At 39.9% G+C, this 25,896-nt stretch overlaps 1 protein-coding gene across 4 annotated transcripts in view; it reads right to left on the reverse strand.

Annotated features, from left to right (window-relative positions):
- DNAAF9 (dynein axonemal assembly factor 9) overlaps positions 1-25,896 on the reverse strand; it is a 127,419-nt gene that overhangs the window by 85,693 nt on the left and 15,830 nt on the right. For all 4 annotated transcript variants that reach the window (XM_045018739.1, XM_045018736.1, XM_045018735.1 and 1 more), the window contains exons 3-5: positions 9,412-9,531; positions 7,766-7,890; positions 2,670-2,766 (exon numbers count right to left, since the gene is read on the reverse strand). In XM_045018739.1, the coding sequence (XP_044874674.1) occupies positions 2,670-2,766; positions 7,766-7,890; positions 9,412-9,531 (342 nt within the window). The remainder of the gene's footprint in view (positions 1-2,669; positions 2,767-7,765; positions 7,891-9,411; positions 9,532-25,896) is intronic.

Raw genomic sequence — 25,896 nt, forward strand, 5'->3', positions numbered from 1 at the left:
TTGGCTGGGAACTGCGGCCAATGGGAGCTGCAGGGGCAGCGCCTGCGGGTGGAGGCAGCTCAGAGAGCCACCTGCCGCACCTCCACCTAGGAGCACCCAGGACAAGTCGCCACTTGTGGGGAGCTGCCAGACATGAGTGCCCCCCAGATCCAGCACCCCGAGCCCCCTCCTGTGCCCCGAACCCCTGCTCCGAACCCCCTCTCGCACCCAAACTCCCTCCCAGGGCCTGCAACCTGCACCCCCTCCCACACCTCAACCCCACAACCCCTCAAGCACGCTAAATCCCTTGTGGCCATTCCTCCACCTAGGAACAGGAGGGACATGTCACTGCTTTCGGGGAGCCACGCAGAGCCAGGTAGGGAGCCTGCTGGCCCTGCGCCAACCGGACTTCCTATGAAGATTAGAAATGCTGGTTTATAGAGCCTTCCAGCTGGTACAGGGCCAGATAACACAGCTGTTACTGTAGTTTAAATATTTCACTGTGCTTGTTACAAAAAAGCAAAGTTCAACTGAAAGCCAAAGAAAACAACCTGTTGATCTTCGATACAAAAGGAAGAATATAGAACTAGCTGTAAAATCTACAATATAGACTGTATATGCAATTAAGAAGCAAAATAGTTTATGTACAGCAGTATTCTACTTGTGGAAAATAGTCCAATATACTCTTGGGGGGGGTGGGTTGGAGGGAAGGTGGACTAAAAATAAATTGTATGAAAAAGTTAACCTGGCAAAGTTGAGAAACAATGTTCAGCGTTACCGAATTTCCAGACTGGTAAATGTTTTCCCCAGGACACTGGTTAGACTATGCTGTGTGTCTTCTACAAGTTATGATAAAGACTGGGGCCCAAGTCCCACAAAACACTTCAGACAGATGGCTAACTTGACACTCATGAGCAGTCCCATTCAGCTTAACAGGACTACTCACACTGAAATGCTTTTGTAGAATTTTAGGCCTATGAAGCAAACTGTAAATAAGCAAAGGAAACCAGAAATATAAAAGTCAGCGGTTCTCAACCAGGGGGCCGGGGCCCCCGGGGGGCCATGAGCAGATTTCAGGGGGTCCGCCAAGCAGGACCAATGTTAGGCTCTCTGGGCACCATGGCAGAAAGCCAAAGCGCCGCTGTGCAGGGCTGAAGCCCACGGCCTTGAATCCTGCCATGTTGGGCTGAAGCCGAAGCCTGAGCAACTTAGCTTTGTGAGGCCCCCGTGGCATAGGGCCCCAGGCACTTACCCTGCTTGCTACCCCCACAACGCCGGCCCTGGCTTTTATATGCAGAAAAACAGTTGTTGGGTACTGGTGGGGCATGGAGCTTTTATAGCATATTGGTGAGGACTCAACAAGAAAAAGGTTAAGAACCCCTGCTGTAAGTGATACATTGTATCATAAAATGCCCAAAATACCACAGAGGAAGTAAAGCTTAACTTTCTGAACTTCCTCTCAAGCAGCTGCATATGCTAAATGTTGCTTTATGCAATTTTTTTTCCATCTAAAATTCCCTATGTTTTTATAAATAAAAAAAATTAAAGCTATTGAGCTCGATGAGTGCATAAGTTTATCAGCAGAGCTTATACACTGCTTGAATCGGAGAGTGACTACCGACCAGCAGAATTTAGGAACTCTGCAAGAAAAAGTGCATCCTTAACTCAGACCAGGACAATGGTTCTTCATATATTTATGACTTGAAAACTATTGCATCTTCCACTTCTAAGGATGGATGATTATTTAAGAAACCAGTTTAAAAGTTACTAGCTTCTGCTATTTCAGTTATGAGAGCAAATTTTCTTATCAGAAAATATATTATAGGAGAGGTACATTTTCTACATTCACGTAACACAATACTGCCTGAACTGATTTTGCACAAATTTGCAAATAAATTTCACCTTTTGTCAAGACCAAGCAAGAAAAGTGTTCATACAAAAGAAATGTGAGTTATGAGCACCAAAATAAAGGAGAGTTAGACATGAAAATGGAATGCAACCATAACTATCAACAGTGGTTACCAGCCATCAACAGAAAGCCAGACTTATGGTAAATGCATAGCTCAAAGCTTTTGCTGCAACAGCATATTGCTCTCTTTTAAAAAAAAAAATCAACAATTACACAGCAAGTGCATTGCAGTATTTTTGCAGCATATACTGTATGCTGTTTCCATTCCTGAACACATTTATGAAGAAATATAAAATTAAAATATTCAGCTTGCAAGTCTGGCAACAGATCATACAGGAAATCATGCTGTCCAATTTATTCTGTTCTAAAACAGGAAGTTTGAATAAAAAAAAGTGTATTATTTCCTTACACAAAAGTGTATTTATCTGAAGCCCCCATCAGAACAGAGAACTTCTATACTTAGCCAAACACTTTTCCCAGCATGCAAATTATTTCTTTGCCTCAGGCTATGAGCATTCACTATGGAGAGCGCACACACACTATGTTCTCTGAACAGAAAATAAAAACCTCAGTAATTTAAGTTTCAGATTCTAAGAAATCCAAAACCTGATATAAAGTAATACAGTAAAAAGAGATGGATAAACTATCAGGCTCACTTGCAATAAAAAGAAGTCTCCAGAGGTATTTTAACTTATTGTTGTTACAATGTCATACTTCTATTCTGACAAACAAATGATCAAATAATTCACCAAAACAATGAAGAAATACAGTATTAACCCACCTTGGGAGCTGTAAGGAATGCCGATTCGACTACAATCTCGAACCATGTCTACAAAGCTGGAAATTTTAAACTCCTCTGCAGCTTCTTCATCTTCATACTGACAGGAATAATTTAAAAATTAGTTTTATTAAACCTAACATTTTCTGGCTGGAGATCTTTACAGTTAAAATACATTTTCAAAAAAGATAACTGCCATTTTGCATAACCAATGCTGATCATACATTACACTATTACATACAGTAACAAAGGTTCTCTAAAGCTATTTATTTAATCACTATGCTCTGGGGATTTTAGCCATAATAGTATGAACATATGAAGGCCAAAAGGGAACTGTTTGCAAAACTGAAGTACAAAAGGGAACATGTTTTTACACAGCTATGCAGGAGAAAGCACGAATACTTCACGCTCAATTTCCAAGAAAGCCTCTCTCCCCACAACCTACTACAATATGGACAGTTAAGACCAACAGGCATTTTTGCATGGAAACATGCAGATAATAATGAAAGAGCTCTAAGTGCAAGGTATTCTTTTCATTGGAGAATCTCAAGACTCTTTACTAGTTATTTACCACAGAAGATTACGGAGAGAAAAACAGTTATCACCATTTTACATATGATGAAAGTGGAACAGAGAGGTGAAACGATTTGCCCCAAGTCACACAGCAAGTGAGTGGCAGAACTGGGAATGGCACCTAGAATTCTTAACACTACTCCCCTGCTCTGGCCACTAGAAAATCTTGTCTTCCTGATCCCTCTACTATATATGCGTATAATAGCATGATTGGAGGATTAAGAGACTTACTATTTCTAACACTTTAGGGCAGTGTTTCTCAAATCTCCTGGATGGTGACTAGGGGTAGGCACAAAGCAATGGCCCCTCCCCGGATCTGCCAGAACGGATTGGGCAATGCCCCCCTCTGGAGCCACAAATGCCAGAGGAGCAGGCAGCCAGTGAGAGTTCCCCAACTTCCCGGGAGGAGTGGGACTCAGGCTTCAGATCTGGGGTGGCAGGCTCTGGGTCCAGGCTTTGGCTGCATAGCGGCAGGCTCCATCCTATAGCTGCAGGTTTGGGGCTCCACCCGTAGGGCCTCGGGATCAGGCTCCGGCCTCCAGCCACGCAGCAGCAAGTGCCAGCCCTGGGCTCACATTCCCCCGCCCACCAATCGCCCCTGGCCTCTGCTGTGTCCTCTGGCCCCAGGTTTCGTCCGCATGCTCCATCCCCCAGCTGTGTGGCGGTGGGCACTGGGCCTGGGCTCAGGCCACTGGGCTTCAGTCCCAGGTATGCAGTGACAGTTGCTAGCCCTGGGCTCACCTCCCACTGCCTCCCCTAACCCTCCATCTCCATCCCCCATCACCCCTGGCCCTGGCTGCCTCCCCAGCCCCCCCATCCATTGCCCCAGTCTCTGCTCCCTCTCTACCCACCTTCCCATCCAGGGCTTAATTTGTCCCCTGGCTTGCCAGGGCTGAGTCAGTCTGTTGTGAAAAGTGATTATTTGTAGGTTTGGTTAATATCACTTTACACTGCCTCCCAAACAGGGAGCAAGTCTACTACTGTGAAAAGTGATAAACATACAAATATCACTTTTCACAGAAATAGACCTACTAGCTAGCAAGCAACCAAAAAAGCAAAAGATAAGAACATACAAAGCACCTCATTTGTTTCTAATCTGTTTGGGTTCAGTAAAGAATAGAGACGAATGTTCATTATTTGTATTACTGAGTCTGCAAAAAAATCTACATAAATAAATTTCAATGATTTGGACATGTACATGTGCATATTTATTTGTTTTTCCTGAACTTAATTAAGTATTTTAGGAAAAATTGTCAGAGCAGCCACCAGCAAGAAGTGATGGCCACACTGTGAGGCCGCCCAAAAAAGATCTGTTGAGAGAACCCTTGCTTTAGAGTTATGAGGGAGTTGGAGCGTACTCTTTCAGTTCAAAACCTGTTCCCAAGTGACTTTATCAGTTACTCAAATTAGATTTTAAAATGCCTTCAGAACTAGCTTTCCTGATTTCCAAGGGGACACTGGAAGGTCGCTCATTAAGGCTTTTCAGTACAATTGTAAATATATTCCATCACATATGTAGTATATAGTCAGTATACTTCTGAAACATGATAAATATGAATTTAAAATAAGTCTCTTTATTATGCTATATCACTATTTATAAGACATGTTTTCAATGGCACTTCTTTTCCATCACTGTTCAGTACAGTCACTTAAAAAACATTGTGACCAAGCGGAAAGATCGGAGAACACTAAATTTTGCAAGGTTCTATAAGAGCTGCACAAGCCCCATGTGACTTGTTCCTTTTTAAAGCTTTGCCGTTATTATTGTTATAAATGCTTAGCTAAAAATAGGTATTTCTTTGGTATGCCATTGTAGGAAAACTAAACGCTTTAACAAACAGCCACAGGCTATCATTTGTCAGAAACAATCAATCTAAAATGCTGTCTGAAGGATGACAAGATTTCACAGCTCCTATGAACAGCCCCAAGTTCTCTAGGAAACTGGCAGTCCCATATACATTTGAAGAAATGGCACTTAAAAAAAAGTCCATCACACTTGTTGACATTTATAGGCAGTAACCCAGAAATCAGCATCTTTACAGTACAAGGAACCTCAGAATTTTCAGTTTATTTCATTATACACTTCAAATATATTAGGGCATTTGGCTCATCTTCCTGTTCATAATCAGCAATTTGAATCAGCATCATGAGATTTCATTAATACTTAGCCAGAGCAGACCACACACAATGAATCTAATCAGAGAATAGCAAAGTAAGCAGATTTTTCAATCCCACTTTATCTTCTTAAACATATTAAAATATTTCTAATTGAACAGCACATTTATGATGTTGTGCATGATTAATGATTACTACTAATTAGCGCGGGGCCCTCAGCTTTGGTACCTACTGCAACTCATGGTTTGTAATAGCCTGGGTGTGTTGACTTTCCAGGCACCCGGCAAGTCTGATGAAGGTCAACATTTAAATTTTGTTACAGATGTTTTGGCTTGTGAGCAAGCTGCTTATTTTAGTTGGATGTTTCTATTCTAAAGTTTCTATCAAACACTGCTAGAGTAGTATACAAAATATACCTCATAGCTTTTATATTTCTTTTGTTATAAATCTAAATACATGTATTAAGTAGGGGTTGGGGAGTGAAGACAGGACATACAGTGGCCCTGCTTCTCTCCACCAACTGCAAGTATTGAGAACCTCCACTACTCAACCTGTTCTCCAGCTCTGCTCCACAGCCAGCTTCTGTGCCTCCCCCTTTACCCATACTCCTCTACCCCAAATTCCTCTTACCCCACACTATCCAGCCACCTCTTGCAGTTGAGGCAAACAGCTAAATCTCCTGGGCTTCCCCAGTTCCGTCAGACTGGAATTCCTCTTTGACAAACTACAGCCCTCTGGAATGAAACTGCAGCCCAAGTTGTTAGATTGATAATTTTGCAGTTCCCACTATGCCCATTTGCTCCCCTGTAGCCCTGGAAAAAGAAAGCAGCTGATAGTATCAGTAGTCACATCAGACTTCCGTGACAGAGATCAGTTAGGTTGTGATCAATGAGAATAACATTTTTTTAGTTAAAAATATAGTTGAGTCACCTCAAAAGCTACAGAAGAGAAAAAAAAGGTTAAATTTATGGCGACTTTAGTAATGAGACTATCAACGTAACATTTCAATTAGTGCTTCCTCCACAAAAGTTTCTCTTTCAAATCTTCCTTTTCCCTCTATCCTCTTGTTCCTGTCCTTCTGTTTGTCCTTTCCACAAGCTCTACTGATCCATCCTCTAGACAGATAACCCACCCACTGCACCTCCCACCCTTTACACACACTTTCATGCAGGTACAGGGGAGGAGAGGAAATAGCCTACGCAGGGGATAAAAAGCTTCTCTTCCCTTCTCCTAGAAACTTCACAAAGGGCAGCAGCTAGAAGCTGATGCCCACCACTTCCCATTCATTCTTCCCCAATCTGCTCCCAGCCCCACATGTCAATCCTCTTTCCACCAGGGGATTTCAGCACAATAATTTAGGAGAGGGGGATAAGAGCGATCTTTGTCAGGGCAAAGAGACTCTGGACCCAATGTGGGCCAAGATCTTCCCTTTCCGTTGGATATGTTTGCGGGGTGGGAGTGGGGGACATGCCAACTATTCTGAGTACCTAGATCAGCACATGATAGGCTCCACAACAAGCGTCCATGGGGAGGCTGTTGATATATATTGCCAGGTATTACGGCACATGTTCACAGTTGAAAGTAGCTCAGTCCAGGTCAGTTCCAGGGGACAGTCTCAGCAGTTAAGTACCAGGCTGTCCAGCACACTAGTGCATATGAACCAACACTTCATGGAGATACAAAGGATCCAAGTGAAGGAGTGGAAATTTAAGATAAATCAATTTCTTGCTAAATCTACCAGAATTTGAAATGGATAGTGCTTAAAGTGACGCTTAATTTATTATGATCACAAGACATGGCCCAAAGCTGTTCCTATTAAAGTTAGTGGAAAAACTGTCATTTACTTAAGTAGGGAAGGCGTAGTCTCTTGAAACAAACAAAATATATTTTCTTTAAATGGTTAAACTAAACCAAGCTTTTCACAGATTCTGATTTATATTTCCACTCCTCTTCTAAATTACTTGCACTTGTAAGTACTTGGACTAATATAAAAAGAACTTTAGTAATTTAAAAGCTACTCTTGGGTATTTCAGTGTTCACTGTGGTACTTAATTCAGACTCTATATTTTGCTTATGCCACAAATATTCTTTTCTTGTGACATGACCACCAATTTCTGTCAAATCAATGGCACTGTCAAGGGAGGAAGAACCAGGAAAAAAAACCCTATTCCTCAGCTTTGTTTGATTTGTTCCTCTAAAACAGCACAGTGTTCAGTAATATATTATTTCTGTGTAACTTAACATAAGAATATAAACAAAAATGTAGTGCTTCTCATTAGGGTCAAAAGGCAGCTGCAGTTTATCAAAGAGACAACTTTGCAAAAAATGTAAATGTAAACCTTTGAGTCTCAGTCACTAGTGAAATGTTACATACATGCAGTTCTCAGTGTACTTATTCTGCCTTCACTTACCTCATTTTCAGTCAGGCAATGGAAGTGCAAGTTTCTCCAGTATGCCACATATGGCAAAAGATAACTGTAGTTCACAGGGTTACAGTACAGATGGACACTATCAGGTTTTATTAATATGATTACATCTGCAATAACCAAAACAAGAGATTACTACATTAACTTCATAGCTACAAACTTAACTAGAAATCTAAATTGTATCTACACAGAAATCTAAGGAATTGAACAGGAAATTTTTTCCTACAAGCACTCAAATCAAAAATATCTGCAAAGCATAACAAATACATGATGGAAAATGTTACTAGATCAATCCCACTTTCACTTAATACAGCTACACATTTTTGGAAGGAAAAAAAAAACCACACACAACACCCAAAAGCATATTACTTTCTTTCTCAGCAACACAATTATGACTATTCTAACCTCTTATCTGCAGGCTTGTCTCACCACGTGCTTTGAAAAAATATGTCATAATGTTGAGCACTTTACATAATATTGTATAAACAGACATATTTGTTCTAGTATGAAATTACTCTTGAAGGGTCATACTGCATTATAGAGATCACTCAAAAAGAAAAATGGGGGACAGAAAACTGATGTACCTTTTCAGCATAAAAGATTTTTTTTATCTCTTGATATGAAAACAGGTTGCCAATATGCAAAGCCACCTTATGGCCTAAGTGTAGAAGTTAGATACTTCACAGAAGAATTCCTTACTTTTATTTGCTTCACCTCCTCCTCTCAACCCAACATATTAGTCCAAAGAATATTTTAAAAACGTAAGCACCTGAGATTTCATGTTAATTTTGGTACCCAGTTCAGTCAATACCCTTTCAATTCCATTAACTCTATAATTTGTATATGATTAGAGTTTATATTGGTTTACCAATATACACCCACAGGAATTATCATTAATTTTTTTAAACTGTACATAAAACTCCAAGGGTAACTATGTACCTCATTTTTCAAGAAATGGACATTGATAGGGCCCTATTAAACTCAGTCCATTTTGGTCAATTCCACAGTCATGGGATTTTAAAAATTGTAAATTTCATGATATCAGCTATTTAAATCTGAAATGGCATGGTGTTGTAATTGTAGAGTTCCTGACCCAAAAAGGAGTTGGGCAGGGGAGGGGATAGCAAGGTTATTGTATGGTGGGAGCGGTGGCACTGCCTTGAGAGCTGGGCAGCTCCAGAGCGGCAGCTGCTGGCTGGAAGTCCAGCTCTGAAGGCAGAGCTGCCGCCAGCAGCAGTGCAGAAGTAAGGATGGCATGGTATGGTATTGCCAACCCTTACTTCTGCGCTGCTGCTGGCGGGGCGCTGCCTTCAGACCTGGGCGCCCGGCCAACAGCCACTGCACTCCGGCCGCCCAGCTATGAAGGCAGCAGCGCAGAAGTAAGGGTGGCAATACTGCATACACCCCCCTAAAATAACCCTGTGGCCCGCCCCTCCGCAACTCTTTTGGGCCAGGACCTCCAGTTTGAGAAAGGCTGGTCTCCCCCTTGAATTCTGTATACTATGGAGTAAAACACACAGGGGGAGACCAGATTTCACAGTCCATGGCTCCTTTTTCATAGCTGTGAATTTTGTAGGGTCCTAGACATTGACAAGCAAGCGTGCAAATACAATGATTAACATATTACTCACCATCAAGAACTTCTTCAGGAAACCCAGTTTTCTCAAAGTCGTTGTTATTCTGGTTATACAAACCAAAGAGAAGGTAGTTGGCCAGCTCCCTACAGCCTTCATTGTATCTGCTATCGATTCCTGCAAAAGAACAAACGTATGAGCAGCTACAGTATGAAGTGGCAGAGCTCCCTCTGGACTATTAACTTTGACTGGTCTTATTCTTGTGCATGTGATACCATGAATGGCAACAGCACTCTAATTGTTATGGTGACAGTTTAGATTAAATCTAAATAGTAAAAGCTAGGCACAGACACTCACTAATACTAGAACCACACTCATCTAACAAGTGATGAGGGAAGAAGGGAGAAATTATGTGGAAGCAGCCCTAGAGCAGACTAAATAAGAATTCTTCCAAGGTAATTTGAGGATTTACACTTTCCCAAATATGATTAAAGAATATAGTAATCATAACCAAACACTATACAATTAAGAACAGCAATTCTGTATAATCAAGGAGTCAAGGAATTATTTTGGCTACTGTCAAAGCAGCATGACTACAATTTTTAAGTCTGCAGTATTCACAACACGTCTGGAGAACATTTTTTACTGGCACTTCTGCAGAATTAAAAACTGTTGAAGTTACTAAATTGTGCTTATGAGATAACACACAAAGTTGAAAACACCATCATATTCAGTTTTTAAGAAATAAGTTACAGTTCTCCGGACATCTGTTCTGGATCAGGATGCACCAGCTAAGGTAAGTATTGTACAAAGTCTATGTACCTTCTGCAGAACTTGAAACTTTTGCTGCGGATAAGCTTTACAGCAACTGAAATCTCTGATGTTACAATTGGATACTGCTCAGTTGTTTGTAATATGTTAAAGTTAATGATATATATCAAATGATATACAGAAGCAGATGTAGAATATTACCAATCTCTGAAATTAATAAATTATAGGACTCTCAAAGTTGCAAATGCAGCAGGTTGTGGTCGAAGGTTTTAAAAAGCACGAGACACAAGGTGGATAAAACAACATCTTTGATTAAACCAATTTCTGTTTGTGAAAGACAAGTTTTTGAGCTACACAGAGCTCTTCTTCAGGTCAGATTATTTAACAAAAAGAATAAAACATGGGTCGTCAATTTTATTTTTTGTTAAGGTCCAAATTTCTTGGTCAAGCTGTAGTCAAGGTCCAGACTCCAGAAAAAATAATAAAAAACAATAATGATAATTAAATAAATAAATAAATAAAAATATGTCAGGGGCCATTCAAAAGCATCTGACAGCCCAGATTTGGCTTGCAGTCCACCTACTGACTACCCGTGAGGTAAACACATGTTGCAGGGAAAACTTCTAAGATGAAGTGAGCAATTAGTACTTCTACAGTCATAGGACAAAGGTGGGTTAGTGGGATACAGATTGTTGTAATAAGTCATTGGATGGAAGAAAAGGGGTCACTGTGACTGGTTTGGTGAAAATCACAATACTAACAGGAGTGTTGTAAGCAAGACATGAGAAGTAATTCTTCCACTCTACACCACTCTAATTAGGGCTCAGCTGGAGTATTGTGTCCAGTTCTGGGCACCACACTTCAGGAAGGATATGGACAAACTGGAGAGAGTCCAAAGAAGAGCATCAAAAATGATTAAAGGTCTAGAAAACATGACCTATGAGGGAAGATTGAAAAAAATTGGGTTTGTTTAGTCTGGAAAAGAGAAGACAGAAGGGACATGGTAACAGTTTTCAAACAAGTAAAAGGCTGTTACAAGGAGGAGGAAGAAAAATTGTTTTTCTTAACCTCTGAGGTTACAGCAAGGGAGACTTAGGCTGGACATTAGGAAAAATGTCCTGTCAGGATGGTTAAGCACTGGAATAAATTGCCTAGGGAGGTTGTGGAATCTCCATCATTGGAGATTTTTAAGAGCAGATTAGACAAACATCTGTCAGGAATGGTCTAGATAACTAGCCCTGCCACGAGTGCAGGGGACTGGACTACAGGTCCCCTCCCATTCTATGATTCTACTCTTGAAAGAAAAAAAAAATGAGGCTTTCCAAATATGGCAAAATTATATTCAGTCCACCTCAGAGAGAGAGAGAGAGAGATTTAAACATCTGCAAAGCAAGGAACAAAGACAACTATGCTTGATACAAGATAAATGGTGGGAGAAGGTAGCAGAAGACACTCAAATGTATGCAGAAACAAATGAAACAAAAAGTTCTTTGATTCCTTGAAGCTAGTCTATGGACGTTCAAAGGTGGGCACAGGTTCACTCATGATGGCTGATGGCAGGAGAGTCATCAAAAACAAACAGGGCATGGAACAGAGATTGGCTGAAATGTTCAACCTATTACTGAACAGTCCATTCTCAACTGAAAAAAGTGCTTATTAATCAGATACCTCAAAAGCCTATTCAGCACCATATTGACTCACCACCCTCACCTGAAGAAATAGAAAAGGCAATCAGTTTGATGAGCTCAGAGAAGTCCTCGGGCAGAGATGGAATACACTCTAGAAGATCCTTACTGACATCTGGGACAGTGAAGAAATGCCACAAGACTTCAAAGATGCCACAATTATTCCTATATTTAAAAATAAAGGCAGCATAATGGTATGTGATAACTAGCATGGGATCTCTCTCATATCTGTCTTTGGCAAAATCTTTGCTCATGTCCTCCTGAACCAACTGATTTCATCTGTCTCGGAAGCGAATCTACCTGAGATTCAGTGTGGATTCAGAGCTGGTCGTAGCACCAAAGACATGGACTTTCAGTATCAGGCAAATACAAGAAAAGTGTATCGAACAAAACAAATCTGTTCAGTGTTTTCATCAATCTAACAAAAGCATTTGATACAGTCCATACAGAAGGATTATGGATAATCCTCAGCAAACTTGGTTGCCCACCAAAACTTGCAAAGATCATTCGTTTATTTCATGAGTGGATGCAAGGTTAGGTACTTTTTAATGGAGATCTCACTGACTCCTTTCCCATTCAAATGGAGTCAAACAAGGCTGTGTCCTTGCCCCTGTACTATTCAACTCTTCTTCACCCAAGTTCTCAACCATGCTCCAGATGGGCTCAATAGAGGTATATACGTCAGATACAGAAACGATGGCTCAGTCTTCAATCTTACAAGGCTTAAAGCAAAAGTAACAGAACTACTAATAAGAGAAGCAATCTTTGCAGATGATTGGGGCCTCCTAGCACACACAGAGTGAGATCTCCAGTGCATCGTAGATCACTTCGCTGAAGCATCAAAATTGTTTGGCCTCACAATCAGCCTGGCAAAAAAAACTCTGGTGTTGCACCAATCATCTTCACCGCTCTCTGCCATATCCCCTAGCATATCCATTAGTGGACTCCAACTAAAGAAAGTTGACAGTTTTACCTATCTTGGCAGCTACATCTCCCACACAGATCTCTTGGCAAAGAGATCATGAACAGGATACAGAAAGCGTCTCAGTTATTAGGAAATTTAGGTAACAAAGTCCTGAAATCCCACAACATAACCCTCTCAACAACAAAAAATAACTTCATAATTCTTTTGTGCTCACATCTCTCCTCTACAGCTGTGAGACCTGGACACAATACAAATGGCATATCAAACAGCTAGAAGCCTTCCATATGCGATCTCTCCACACCATTATGGGGATCCGCTGGCAGGACAGAATTACGAACCTGTAGGTTCTCCAAAAGTCAAATGCCACAAGCATCGAGGCCATGCTGATAAAAGCCCAACTACACTTAGTTGGACATGTCATTAGGATGCCTGAACATTGACTCCCCAGAAAAATTTTCTATGGAGAACTGGCACAAGGACACCAGAATCAAGGCCACCCCAGACAACACTACAAGGACAGCATCAAGAACGGCATATGCTTTGATGCAATAAATCGAATGATCTTGAGAAGGCTGCGTTAAATAGATCAGTCTGGCTACACACTCAGAGCTTTTCAAGCCTTTGAAGGGGACAGAAATAATCGATTAGCAGCAGCAAGAGAAAAGCGTCATATTACTGCTATAGCTACCAAGACATTCACCAATGATTGTCTGCCCAATCTGCTCACGAACATGCACATCACACTCTGGACTTCAGAGTCACTCCAAAATCCACAAAAAGAGATAGTGTGAAAACATCATCATCGAACCAATGGACTACGCACAATAAGTCATACATCCAGTATCTCTGTTGAGTCCATGATTTTTACAGTTTAGCAGTGTTATGGATTTAAGCTCCCAGGCTCATTTTTAGGTGTTGTGCAGGCCTCCTTTGATGATGAGGAACAGTGGGTCACATATGTGACTGCTTTGCAAAAAGTGTTTGCCCACAGGCAATAGGCTGCTTTTGACTTTTATCAATTTTCTGAGAGTGTGTTCAAGAGCATAGTGATTGTCTTGTTTCACCCCCACAGTTGTTGGGGGCATTCAATGCACTGGATGAGGTACACCACATGTTGTGATAGGCATGTGTAGGATCCTGGGATCTTGAAAAATTTGTTATGGGGAATACTGATCATCGTAACAGCGGAGATATGGTTCTGCATCTGTTATGGCAGTGTCTGATGCCACTTTGAGTTGGTGTGTCATGGTCTGTGGGGAGCTTGCTTCTGATGAGGAGTTTGGCGAGGGTGGAGGGTTGTTTGAAAGCCAGAAGAGGGAGCTCAGGAAAAATTTATTTCAGGATATTGTCCCTATCAACTGTGGGTTGTAATTGTTTGGTGATATTCTGTATGAGTTCCAGTGGGGGATGACAGGTGACAACTAGGGGCCGTCAGAGGTTTTCTTCCCTATATTGAAGCAGGTTCTTTCAGGGTATTTGGGTAGCCCATTGCATGATGCGATCTACTTCTCTAGTGGAGGATCTTTGTTTGGTGAAGGCAGTGTTAAGTGCGTTAAGGGTAAAAATTATGTCAGGGACACTAGTTGCAAAAAGTATTTTAAATCACTTTGTTTCTTCCCTATGATTTGTCTGTCCATACATCTGCCCCTGTAGCATATATAAACTTTACTTTGAAATATATAAGAAAAACACTGAAGTTGCACAATTAAGTACTCAAAAGTCAGAAAGTGACAAAATTAAGATTGTGTATACAACTATAACCGTAGCCCCTCCTACAGCTTTGGATACACATGCAGCATCTTGTCTATATACATCCATGCATAACTAATGGCAGAAAACATATTCTACTTCACTCCTCGTTCTCCTACTTAAAAAGTGATGAACTATTTTTACTTAAACATTACAAAAATTAAAAATTCATCATTGGGCTGAGATCAAACCTAGAAAATATCAACTAAAAGGGTAAAAGCTTTGGAATGTTTTAAGTGACTGAGCACACAGGATTTAGAATAGGAACCACTAAGTAATCTCAACTATAGCTTTCTAGCACTCCAGCTATAGTTCTCAGAATGCATTTATGTATATGCTATCATATAGATACTAGTTGGTAAGATAAATAGTTAATGGAAATCACAGGTACTAGAAAATGATTATGGGAACTTGACACCATAATGAGCAAGAACTCTGCTTGACAGAAGATAACATTCCATCTAGCAACAGTTGTTACGGGAGCGGAACAAAGTGAGTTTCCCCTATACCTCTGATTTAAAAACAAACAACATTAATATCTTTATTTTTTCAAAAAAGGAATTGTAAGCAAAGAAATCTATGCTGATCTGGTAGTAAGTCTGAGAATTTCACCACAGTGAAGTCAGATTCCAAAATTAACATTATGATGGGGAATTTTAACACTTCCCTTGAGCATTCACAGTACGGTCTTTCATTACTAGATCATTCTACACTTGCAATATTAAAGAACTGCGCTTTTCATAACCAGAGATGCCTGTAACATTCTGTATTACTACACACAGTAAAACATTGTGTGGTCACATAGCACAAGTCACACTGTCATTCCCACGTGCATGAGCATTGTGAATGTACTGATTTTCCCAAGATTAAAGCCTCAGGATTCATATTGCATTATTTTTTTCATACAATATTCATTGCTGTTCTCCCCAACTTCCACATAAGGAGGACTCCAAAGTTGAGCCAGGTCCCCACCCAATTCCAGAGAGCTGGCATAAAGGGCCATGAGGGTCCTGCCCCAATATCCCAATGCTAGATTACATTAGAAATGCCAAAGATTCTTAGAGTTATCAAAGGTATTTGTTCCCTTATGATGCAACCCTCCACATTAAGTCCAAGATCTAAGATGGGGATTAAGAGACAAGATAGGAGAACCTTTTTTTTTTCATTTTTTGTTTTGTTTTTCTTTGGGGAGGGGGGGAAGAGAGAGAGAGAGAGTGTGTGAGAGTGTGCTGGGTGGGCAGAATTAATAAATGAGCAAGATAAAAAAATCAAATCTACATATGAAGCTGATCCAATAACAGCTACAAATCATCTGCACAACCACCACCACAATTTCTATTTGCAATTCACAAGTATCAGGTTTACCAGGTTCTTCATTTGCCTATCAAATGATATCCAAGTCCACTTTCTCTGAACTGTGCTGAAATAGCATATTTCTTATCACCAGGTTGTAACTCGGGCAGAAATTTAGTAGCATCTCTCCTTTTTAATTTTCTTCCCAGCACCCAAATATGCCTATGTCTCCAGGCCAATATCCCATCTAATCATACTTCTGCATTAACATCTTCCACCACCCCAACATATATCGTCTTTAAAACTACTTGTATATCTTTCTGTAGGTCATTATAAAATTCATCAATTTCTTCCTTGGGCACTACTGAGGTCAGCACATATACTTGTACTATTGTAATTGCACTGCATTTGACTCTGAATCTCACCTTCAACATATGAGGAAATATCAGATTAAACAGCATAAGAGCCTGGCTTGCCTTCAACTTTAGCACCCATGTGACTGTCCTGATGTCCACCTTCTTCCCTTCCATATGTCAATATCCCGTGTTCATTGTGTTAGAATTCTCCTTTGCCTTCCTTTCTCTTTTCACACAAACGGCTAAAAGGCCAAAAGGAAGAAACCAAGGTGGATACCAATGAAGTGCACTGCGGTTGAGTGACAAATGTAGGAAGATGATGCCCAATAAGTTCTTGGAAAGTATAGGGGGACAAGTTTTTGTTTCAGAAAGTGGAGGAAGTAATCAGAGGGACATCCATTTTAGACTTGATTCTGACCATCACAGAGGAATTGGTTGCAAATCTGAAGGTGGAAGGCAATTTGGGTGAAAGCCATCATGAAACAATAGATTTTGTGGTTCTAAGGAAAGGAAGGAGTATGCAACAGAATAAGGACAATGAACATCAAAAAAGCAAGCTTTAACCAATTCAGAGAACGGGTAAGAGGTAAGGTCCCATGGGAAAAAGGAAGTTCAGAAGAGCTGTCAGTTTCTCAAAGGGACAATATTAAATCCACAACTGCCAACTATTCAGACACAAAGGAAAGACAGAAAGAACAATAAGAGGCCAATATCAGGAGCTCTTTAATTACCTGAAATTAAATAAAGGAATCCTAAAAGTGGAGAAACAGAAATTACTAAGGAGGAGTACAAAAGAATAACACTAGCATGAGGGACAAAATCAGAAAGGATACAGTGCAAAATGGCACCGGATGTATAAGGCAATAAGAAAGGGTTCTATAAATAAAGGAGAACAAAAAAAAAGATGAAGGAAAGTCTAGGTGCTCTACTTAAGGGGAAGGACAGCTAGTAACAGTGACATTACGGAGTCTGAGGGGTTTAATGCTTGGGGGGAGAGATAGCTCAGTGGTGTGAGCATTGGCCTGCTAAACCCAGGGTTGTGAGTTCAATCCTTGAGAGGGCCACTTAGGGATCTGGGGAAAAAATTGGTCCTGCTAGTGAAGGCAGGGGCTGGACTCAATGACCTTTCAAGGTCCCTTCCAGTTCTAGGAGATTGGTATATCTCCAATTATTACCTTATTACCTAATATCTATTTTGTTTCCATCTTCACTAAAAAAAGTTAATGGTGACTAGATACTCAACAATTAATATTAACAAGGGAACAAGCCAAAATAGGGAAAGAATAGTTAAAAGACTATTTAGATAAGTTAGATGCATTCAAGTCGACAGGGCCTGATGAATTCATCCTCAGGTACTTAAGGAACTAGCTAAAATAATCTCAGAACCATTAGCAATTCTCTTTGAGAATGCATGGAGGATGGGTGAGGTCCAAAGAACTGCAGAAGGGCAAACGGTACTTATCTTTAAAAAGGGGAACAAAAGGGATGCAAGGAATTACAGACAAGTCAGACTAACTTGGATATTGGAAAGATATGGAACAAATTATTTAACAATTTGTAAACCCATACTGGGTTACAAGTAATAGTGTATGGATCTGTCAAGAACAAATCATGCCAAACCAACCTAATATCCTTCTTTGACAGGATTACTGGCCGGGGGGGGGGGGGGGGAAGGTGGAGAGGAGAAAGAAGTAGACATGATATATATTGATTTGAATAAAGCTTTTGACACAGTCCCATATGACTTTCTCATAAGCAACCTAGGAAAATACGGGTGGGTGTACAGCTGGTTGAAAGACTGTACTCAAAGAGCAGTTATCAATGGTTCACTGTCAAACAAATAGGTTTCATCTAGTGGGGTCCCGCAGGAGATCAGTCCTGGGTCTGGTACTATTCAATATATTCATTAAATGATGTATAATGGAGTGGAGAGTATGCTTATAAAATGTGAAGGATGATACCAAGCTGAGGGGAGTTACTAGCACCTTGAAGGGCAAGGTTAGAATTCAAAACAACCTCGACAAATTATTGAACTTCATCTTGTTGACGTCAGGCCAGTTCTCCAAAGGCAAGTGCAAAGTACTTCACTTAGGAAAGAAAAATCAAATGCACAACTACAAAATGGGGAATAACTGGCTAGGTGGTAGTACTGCTGAAAAGAATCAGAGCATTATAGTGGATCACAAACTGAATACAAGTCAACAATACTACAAAGTTGCAAAAACACAAAACAAAAAAAATAGGCTAATATTCTGGGCTGTATTAACAGAAGTGTCATATGTATGACATGGGAAGTAACTGTCCACTCTACTCAGCAGCGATAAAGCCTCAGTTGAGTACTTAGTTCAATTCTGGGTGCCATATTTTAAGAATATGTGGTCAAATTGAAGGGAATCCAGAAGAGAGCAACAAAACTTATAAAAGGTTTAGAAAACCTCAATTATGAGGAAAGGTTAAAAAGAACTGGGCATGTTAGCCTTGAGAAAAGATGACTGAGGGGGGACCTGATAACAGCCTTCATCTACATTAAAGGCTGTTATAAAGACGGCAGTGATCAATTGTTCTCCATGTCCACTGAAGGCAGGACAAGATATAACGGGCGTCATCTCAGCCATGGAGATTGAAAGAACTAACTCTAAGGGTAATTAAATTCTGGAATAGTCTTCCAAAAGAGGTTGTGGAATCCCCATCACTGGAGGTTTTTAAAAATAGGTTGGGCACCTATCACGTGTTTACTTAGTCCTGCCTCAGCACAGGAGACTGGACTAGCTATACATATGTATATATACACATACACCCACAAATTGTATCCCTTTATCCCAACTCTTCATAAATCACTTCTCTGAAAAATTGAGGGGTAAGATAGATTTAGGTAGGTCCACTGAGCATACAATTGTGCACACACTCTGTATGAAGGCGGCTTCAAATTGTAAACTGGGAGGGAGAGGCTAAGGACCAGGTTTTAATACATGATCTAGCCCAGTGGGGGTCCTGGTCATGACTGGCGCCTCTGGGCATTACTGTTATATATAAATATCTTGTTTATTACTCCTGTTATGCCAATTGGTCCCTGTGAGGCTCATTTCAGAGCATCATCAGAAAATTAAGACTGTTACTGTAAATACGAACTATGCACCTAAATCACTGCTGTGCTGAAAGAAGTTCCCAGGAGCCACTTGCTAATATTCCACTGCCCTCTTCAAGATTTGGGGTGACTTTCCTGGAGCTGGAGTTCACCCTCTTTGGATACTGCCAACTCATTCCTGACAGAGAGAAATTTCTGAAAAGATACACAACTTCCAAGAAAGCATATCCCTCTTTAAAAGTTTATCCCAACCTTCTCTTCAGGTTACACAAGAGGAATACTGCAATATACTATCAATAAACACAATTTGTTTTTCGGGTACAAAGTAGAAACATTTCTAGCACAGTGCATTGTAATATAAAAGTTTATCATCTCTTTCCTTGGTCATGACTTGAGAAAATAACTTTAAAAAATGTTAATACAAATTAGATCAATGGTTCACAACCAGAGGTCTGTGTACCCCTGCGCATACACAGAAGGCTCCCAAGGGTATGTCAACTTATCTAGATATTTGCCTAGTTTTACAACATGCTACATAAAATGTCAACTTGTCTAGATATTTACCTAGTTTTACAACACGCTACATAAAAAGCACTAGCAAAGTCAGTATATACTAAAATTTCATACAGACAATGACTTGTTTATACTGTTCTATTTAACATGCACCAAAGTGCCCTTCTGTATGTTCCTTGTGACAGTATCCAGGTCAAAGATAAACAAGATAATGACTTAATACTGATCCCTGATGCACTCCCACCTTTGCAGACAGTTCCTCTGTTTAACCAGTAGACATTCTAACTATTGATGTTGCACTTATATATGTGGCTTGAAAAAGCCGCACAAAGTTTTGGTACCATTTTCTCCCTCATATCCCACTAGATGACTTCTCTTGAAACTCTATCAAAGCCTTTTTCCAGACCAATGAACACCACATAAGCAGCACATCACTGACTTAAATCCACACACTGCTCTGCAAGTGAACCCTTTACCTTTCTGCAGCACTGTCAAGTAGCAGGACTTTACACATCTAGCTAAAAACATACAACATTCATTCTAATTAATATGCTCTTGATGGAACTTTCCTAATAAACTGTTACCTAATTCTTCTGCTTTAGACTGCATGATTAAACATTGGCTCACAAGGATTAGACTACAATCCCCGAGGCACCAAAAAGCAGCTGCTGAGGTATGACAGAATTTATCTACAGATAGCCTCACAAAACATTTGGCATGTGAAAGGCTTCTGAGAAAAAGTCACCAAAATATCCAGCACTAACATCTTAAAAATAAATAGTACAGAAGACCTAGCATGAAGAAAGAAAGAAAAGCATTAAAGACACTACAAGTCTACCCTTTCTAAACCTGGTGTAGATTTTCATTACAACCGATGAAGGAAATGTCTAACATTTATTACCACTGAAAACACTAATCAAATTTATGAAAACCACAACTGCATACATAAAAATAGTGACACTGTAGAGTAATGCTTGTGTCTACAAGTTAAGTGTTCACAGCCACCTCAATTCTTAAAAGGTTAACAGGTTAGCTGAAGTATTTATCAGTGTAAACATAATTATACACAATACTTAAGTGTTAGAGGAACAAGGAGGAAATTCTTGATGTAGTATCCTTAAAATCCAAGCTTGTCATAAATTTGTACTGGCAGCTTTTTTGTTAAAATAAAGAAAATAACCCACTGATTTCTTACAGATGAGAACATTCAGATAAAACTATCTATCTATAAACATTTAATTAGAACCTAATGAATCAGAATTTCCCCACAGTTAAAATTGTATAGGATCTAGTCACCGTTAACATCCGGATGTGCTAATAGACACCGAATCTATTAGGGCAACTATGTGACTTCTGACATAAATAAGAAATTCGAGCTTTCACACAGGTTGTTAGAATACAATTCAGTCGCTGCCGACAAATCTAGATCTATTAGCAGTAACCAAATGAGCGCTCAGCACAACAATATTCAAGAAAACAAGGACATCCAGGTTGTGTTCAGAGCTGAATCAGAATCTAAACTGGTCATTAATAACAGACACATGACTGCACTAGAAACAGGAACAAAACAGTATAATGGTGTAATAGTCCCATAATAAGCCTACAACACAGAAGTCCCTTTACAACTCTGGCTAAGTATCAGAGGGGTAGCCATGTTAGTCTGGATCTGTAAAAGCAGCAAAGAGTCTTGTGGCACCTTACAGACTAACAGATGCATTCGACGAAGTGGGTATTCACCCATGAAAGCTCATGCTCCAAAACATCTGTTAGTCTATAAGGTGCCACAAGACTCTTTGCAACTCTGGCTAAGCATCCCCTGCTGACGATAGCTCATCTCAATTGATTGGACTCTTCCAGTTGGTATGCATACTTCCACCTTTTCATGTTCTCTGTATGTATAAATATCTTCTGTCTGTGTGTTCCATTCTATGCATCTGAAGAAGTGAGCTGTAGCCCACGAAAGCTTATACTGAAATAAATTTGTTAGTCTCTAAGGTGCCACAAGTACTCCTGTTCTTTTAGCAGATATAGGCTAACACGGCTGCTACTCTGAAACCCATCCCCTGAGGGATGATCACCAGGCTGCTGTATTTGGATCCAACTGCTGAACCTCCTGGGTCTGAGTAGTGACTGGTTACTGTTAGCTTTAGGTCACGCCTCGGGGCAGACCCCATGTCTGACATCCCTCTTCACAGAGAGGATCCCACAATCCAGCCTTTAGCCTGTGGACCTAATGTCTCAGCCCTCCAGAGTCTCTTGTTAGCTACTGCACGCTCCCAGAGTAAGATTCATGCACATAGGCCTTCTTTATTTGTAACCCATTTCTGTGACTACTGTATCCTGTTGACTAATACATACTTTGTTTTGAGACGGCTGAACAGTTTCTCTGCATAGGTTTTCTGGTTACAAAGCACCCAAGAGAGGATTCCTGCAGAGAACTAAGCCAAACCGGCCCTGCTAAAGGAGACACAATGAAATGGGCACTGAAGCCTAGGGACCAAGTCTATGAGTGCCTCAAGTAAAGTGAAGGTCCAGAGTCTATCAGAAGGAAGGGTGCAATCATGATACTAGATAGTACAACGCATAGCATGTTCTGCGGTCCGTGACACACTTAAAGAAAAATATAGGTATCATCACACAGTCTTGGAATTCAAATCCCAGATGGTAGAAATCCAATCTTTTCTCTCCCTCCTCCTCTCCGACTCATCCAAAATCAAAATAGAAGAATCAGAATCTCACATAGTTAAGATTAATTGCTATCTGAGCAGAGCTAATGCACAACAATGGTAACCCATGACAACAATGCTAACTGATAAGGCTTGCACAATCTTCCTCAATTTTCCAGCTGCTGTTTGGTGTCATCAGGGCAATGTGGTATCCACGCAGATTCCATCTAAATAAATGGCTATAAAGTAGAGAAGCATAAGACAAAAAACAAAAAAACCCACACATTAGGAGGAAGAGGAAAAGTGAACTGGAAATGGAGAGAAAAAAGAAAAGAAAAAAAGTGCTACCAGCACAACTTTGGAGTATACCTGCTTCCATTTGAAAAGAAAAAAAAAATACCCCCTTCCAACAAGAGCTGTAGCCAGAGGTCAACTATAGTTAAATGCACCTTACCAAGTGTAAGTTTACCACCCACACCAGCAGACTCCATTGTCTCCACAACATTTCTACCATAGTCTTCAGACATATATTCATCATTTCTTGCCTTTACTATTATACCCCCTTCTGTGGCCCAGCTGTCCAGATTCCAGCATGTACAAAAATCACACTGCCTCCCTTCTTTCTTACAAGTAGAGAGGAGTGCAACCACAGCACTTATCTCGCCTCAGATGGCCCAACTGGCTCTGCCTACTTATTTTGAAATCCAGTTTGGGATAGCTCTCCTTGTGTGCAAAACCTTCCATTTCTTTCCCCTGCACTTGCTGTAGCTTGCCTTGCACCTACGCTCACTAAACTCCCACATCCAGGGCTGGCTTCCTTTCTGTCCCTCCACAGTCATCTCTTTTGGAGCAAGAGCCTTCTCTTCTACATCTCTTGTCACCAGGAACAAGCATCTGAAATATCACCTAGCAAAACATCTTTTCTATTTGCCCATATACTGTGTCTTCTCTCACCCTCTGCCATTATTTTTATTTAGCTTTGTAGTTTGCAAATTTGCAAAGCTATCCAAAACAAAATGTCATTATACTGAAACTTATTCACAATGGTGTAGACAATAGTACAGTGATTTCAGATATGCAGTAGAGGAAAATAATTCCTCCCACTGTAGGAATTACTGGGTCAAATCTTGTGGCATGTGTTAAGAATGTGGTCAAACTAGACCATACCAGTTTTTACTGCCCTTGTAGCTGTGAATCTAGGTAAAATTTTCAAAATACATGTTGTACAGTTAAATACGTGTCCTCAAAAAACAGCTCAACCTAAAGGTGAATTTCAAGCATTTTTTTTTAAGTTAAGATCCTAAAAGAAAAAATTACATAGCCATTTTAAAAATGTAATTTCTGATTAACTAAAATTAGCTAAACCCCAATTATCACTTCTAAGCTGTCAAGAAATCTGAGCTGCAACTTCTGAGAGAACCAGGCAGATTACAACTTCCAGAAAAAACATTATTAGAACAGGAGTTAAACAACATGTACCTGTTCATTCACATCTGTTTATGGTAGTTGTGATGTCATTCACTGCCTGCAAAGAACCCAGCAATTCTACCATTCAAATATCACTGGATCTTAAAGATGCATGTTTTTAAAAATTCAGCTTTAAATATATTTTTAATTGCCACTGAACCCTCTACCACCCACCCTTCTTTTTGAATCTTACTAAGAAGTTTTTAAACTTTAGCACAAATCTGTAGTTCATGCTGATGCAATATCTTTCTGAGAAGGGAGAATATGTCAACTTATATTATGATACTTTATGCCTAAGGAAGTATCTGAACAGGAAAAGATTTATAATGTAGGTCTCTTTAATCTAAGAAACAGAACATAAGATCCAGTGGCTGAAAAAGAAGTTAGAAAAATGCACATTAGAAATAAGGTGCAATTTTTTAAACCGTGGGGTGAATAACTTAAGGAACTGGAGAATTCTCTTGTCACTTGAAGAGTATATAAATCAAGACTGGCTGTCTTTCTGAAATATATGGTCTAGCGCAACCAAATTTATGGCCTTGATGCAGGGTGAAATTCTGTGACCTGTTTTGTGCAGGTCAAAGTAGACGATAATAGTGGTCCCTTCTGTGACCCCAAAACAAAGTATGATGTTTGTGCTTCGTATTAACCAACAATAAATGCCACAATTTTCCATACTGGAAATAATTATGCATGGTATGCTGATTTTCTGTATGGTTTCAAATATTTCACATCAAGATTCCCTTATTCTGACAGATCAATACGTTCACAGTGAACAAAGTAAACTACAGAATGAGACAAACATTACTTGCTGCTTCTAGCAACAGGCATAGCATTTCTTTAAAGCTGCTTCTTTCCTTCTTGCCTTCCGCTGCTGCTTTGAAAGTAAGGACAGCAGCAGGAGTTCAAATTGAAAGCAACAGATGTCAAGGAATACTATGGTGCAAATGGAGGGCTGCTGTGTCAGATGCATCATTTAAAAACAATCTTTCATTTTTGTCTCTGATGCTAGTCTAAATTGAGTTAAGTAATTTTATTTTTTACTGCATCACTTAAATGCAAAATGTTTTTGAGTTTAAAATTAAAATACTGGCACAGTCTCTCATCTTGGAGAAATTCCTTTAGCAAGCGGGCAAAAAGTTGTTTCATCTTGAGCCAAAACTCAAAAGATTTCTTCAACTATTATAATTAATACTGATATTCTACATATGGAAGAAATCCAGAATGTTACCTAATCCACCTTCTGCCAAGGCAGAATTAGTACCTCCTGTACATTTATTAAGTTTTCTATCCAGTCTAGTTTTCAAAGTGCCAACTGATCAATGGTCTTCCATCAGTTTCCCTGGCAGACTATTCCACAGCAAGCACACTGTCAGCAAGCTTTCCATTGTATCCATTTCTCAATTTAATCCCAGTATTATGAGTTTTAACGTCTCTTGGGGTACACTAAGTAATTCCTCCCCTCTTCAAATATTTGTATATTGCCATTTCCCCTCCTTTGCCATTGCTTAGCCAAGTTTTATATAAAATTTTTAACCTCACAGTCATGCCCTCCAGCTACCCCAATCATTGTTCATGGAATTCCCTCCAATTTGTCAATATCTTGCTAGTAATTAGATACTTAAAACTGCAACATTACAGGCAGGATCACACCCTAGGCATATAGAATGGGGCTATTACAGTTCTGTAAAATGATGCCTTTGTGTATACACCTCTGTTTTATATTAATTTTTTTAGTGCCATAAGGCATTGCAAACTCATGTCTCATTTATGTGCTACTGACACCATTAAATAATCACTGCTTCCCTGGTTTCTCAGAGGTTGCTTGTCACTAAATCTGTATTTTAAATAATTTACCCGTAAAGCAAAAAAAAAATCCATTGATTTGGGAAAGGTAGCAGATATCCTTTTCTGTCTAAGTTTGTCAGCACAGTAAGGAATTTAGAAAAAAAGATACCAAAATGGAAAAACGTGAACTAGTATTACTATCTATGATGCATCTCATTTTGTAGTTTTCGGCCCATGGTTCTAA

The sequence above is a fragment of the Mauremys mutica genome, chromosome 5 (assembly GCF_020497125.1).
Source record: "Mauremys mutica isolate MM-2020 ecotype Southern chromosome 5, ASM2049712v1, whole genome shotgun sequence".
NCBI classification, from domain to species: domain Eukaryota; kingdom Metazoa; phylum Chordata; order Testudines; family Geoemydidae; genus Mauremys; species Mauremys mutica.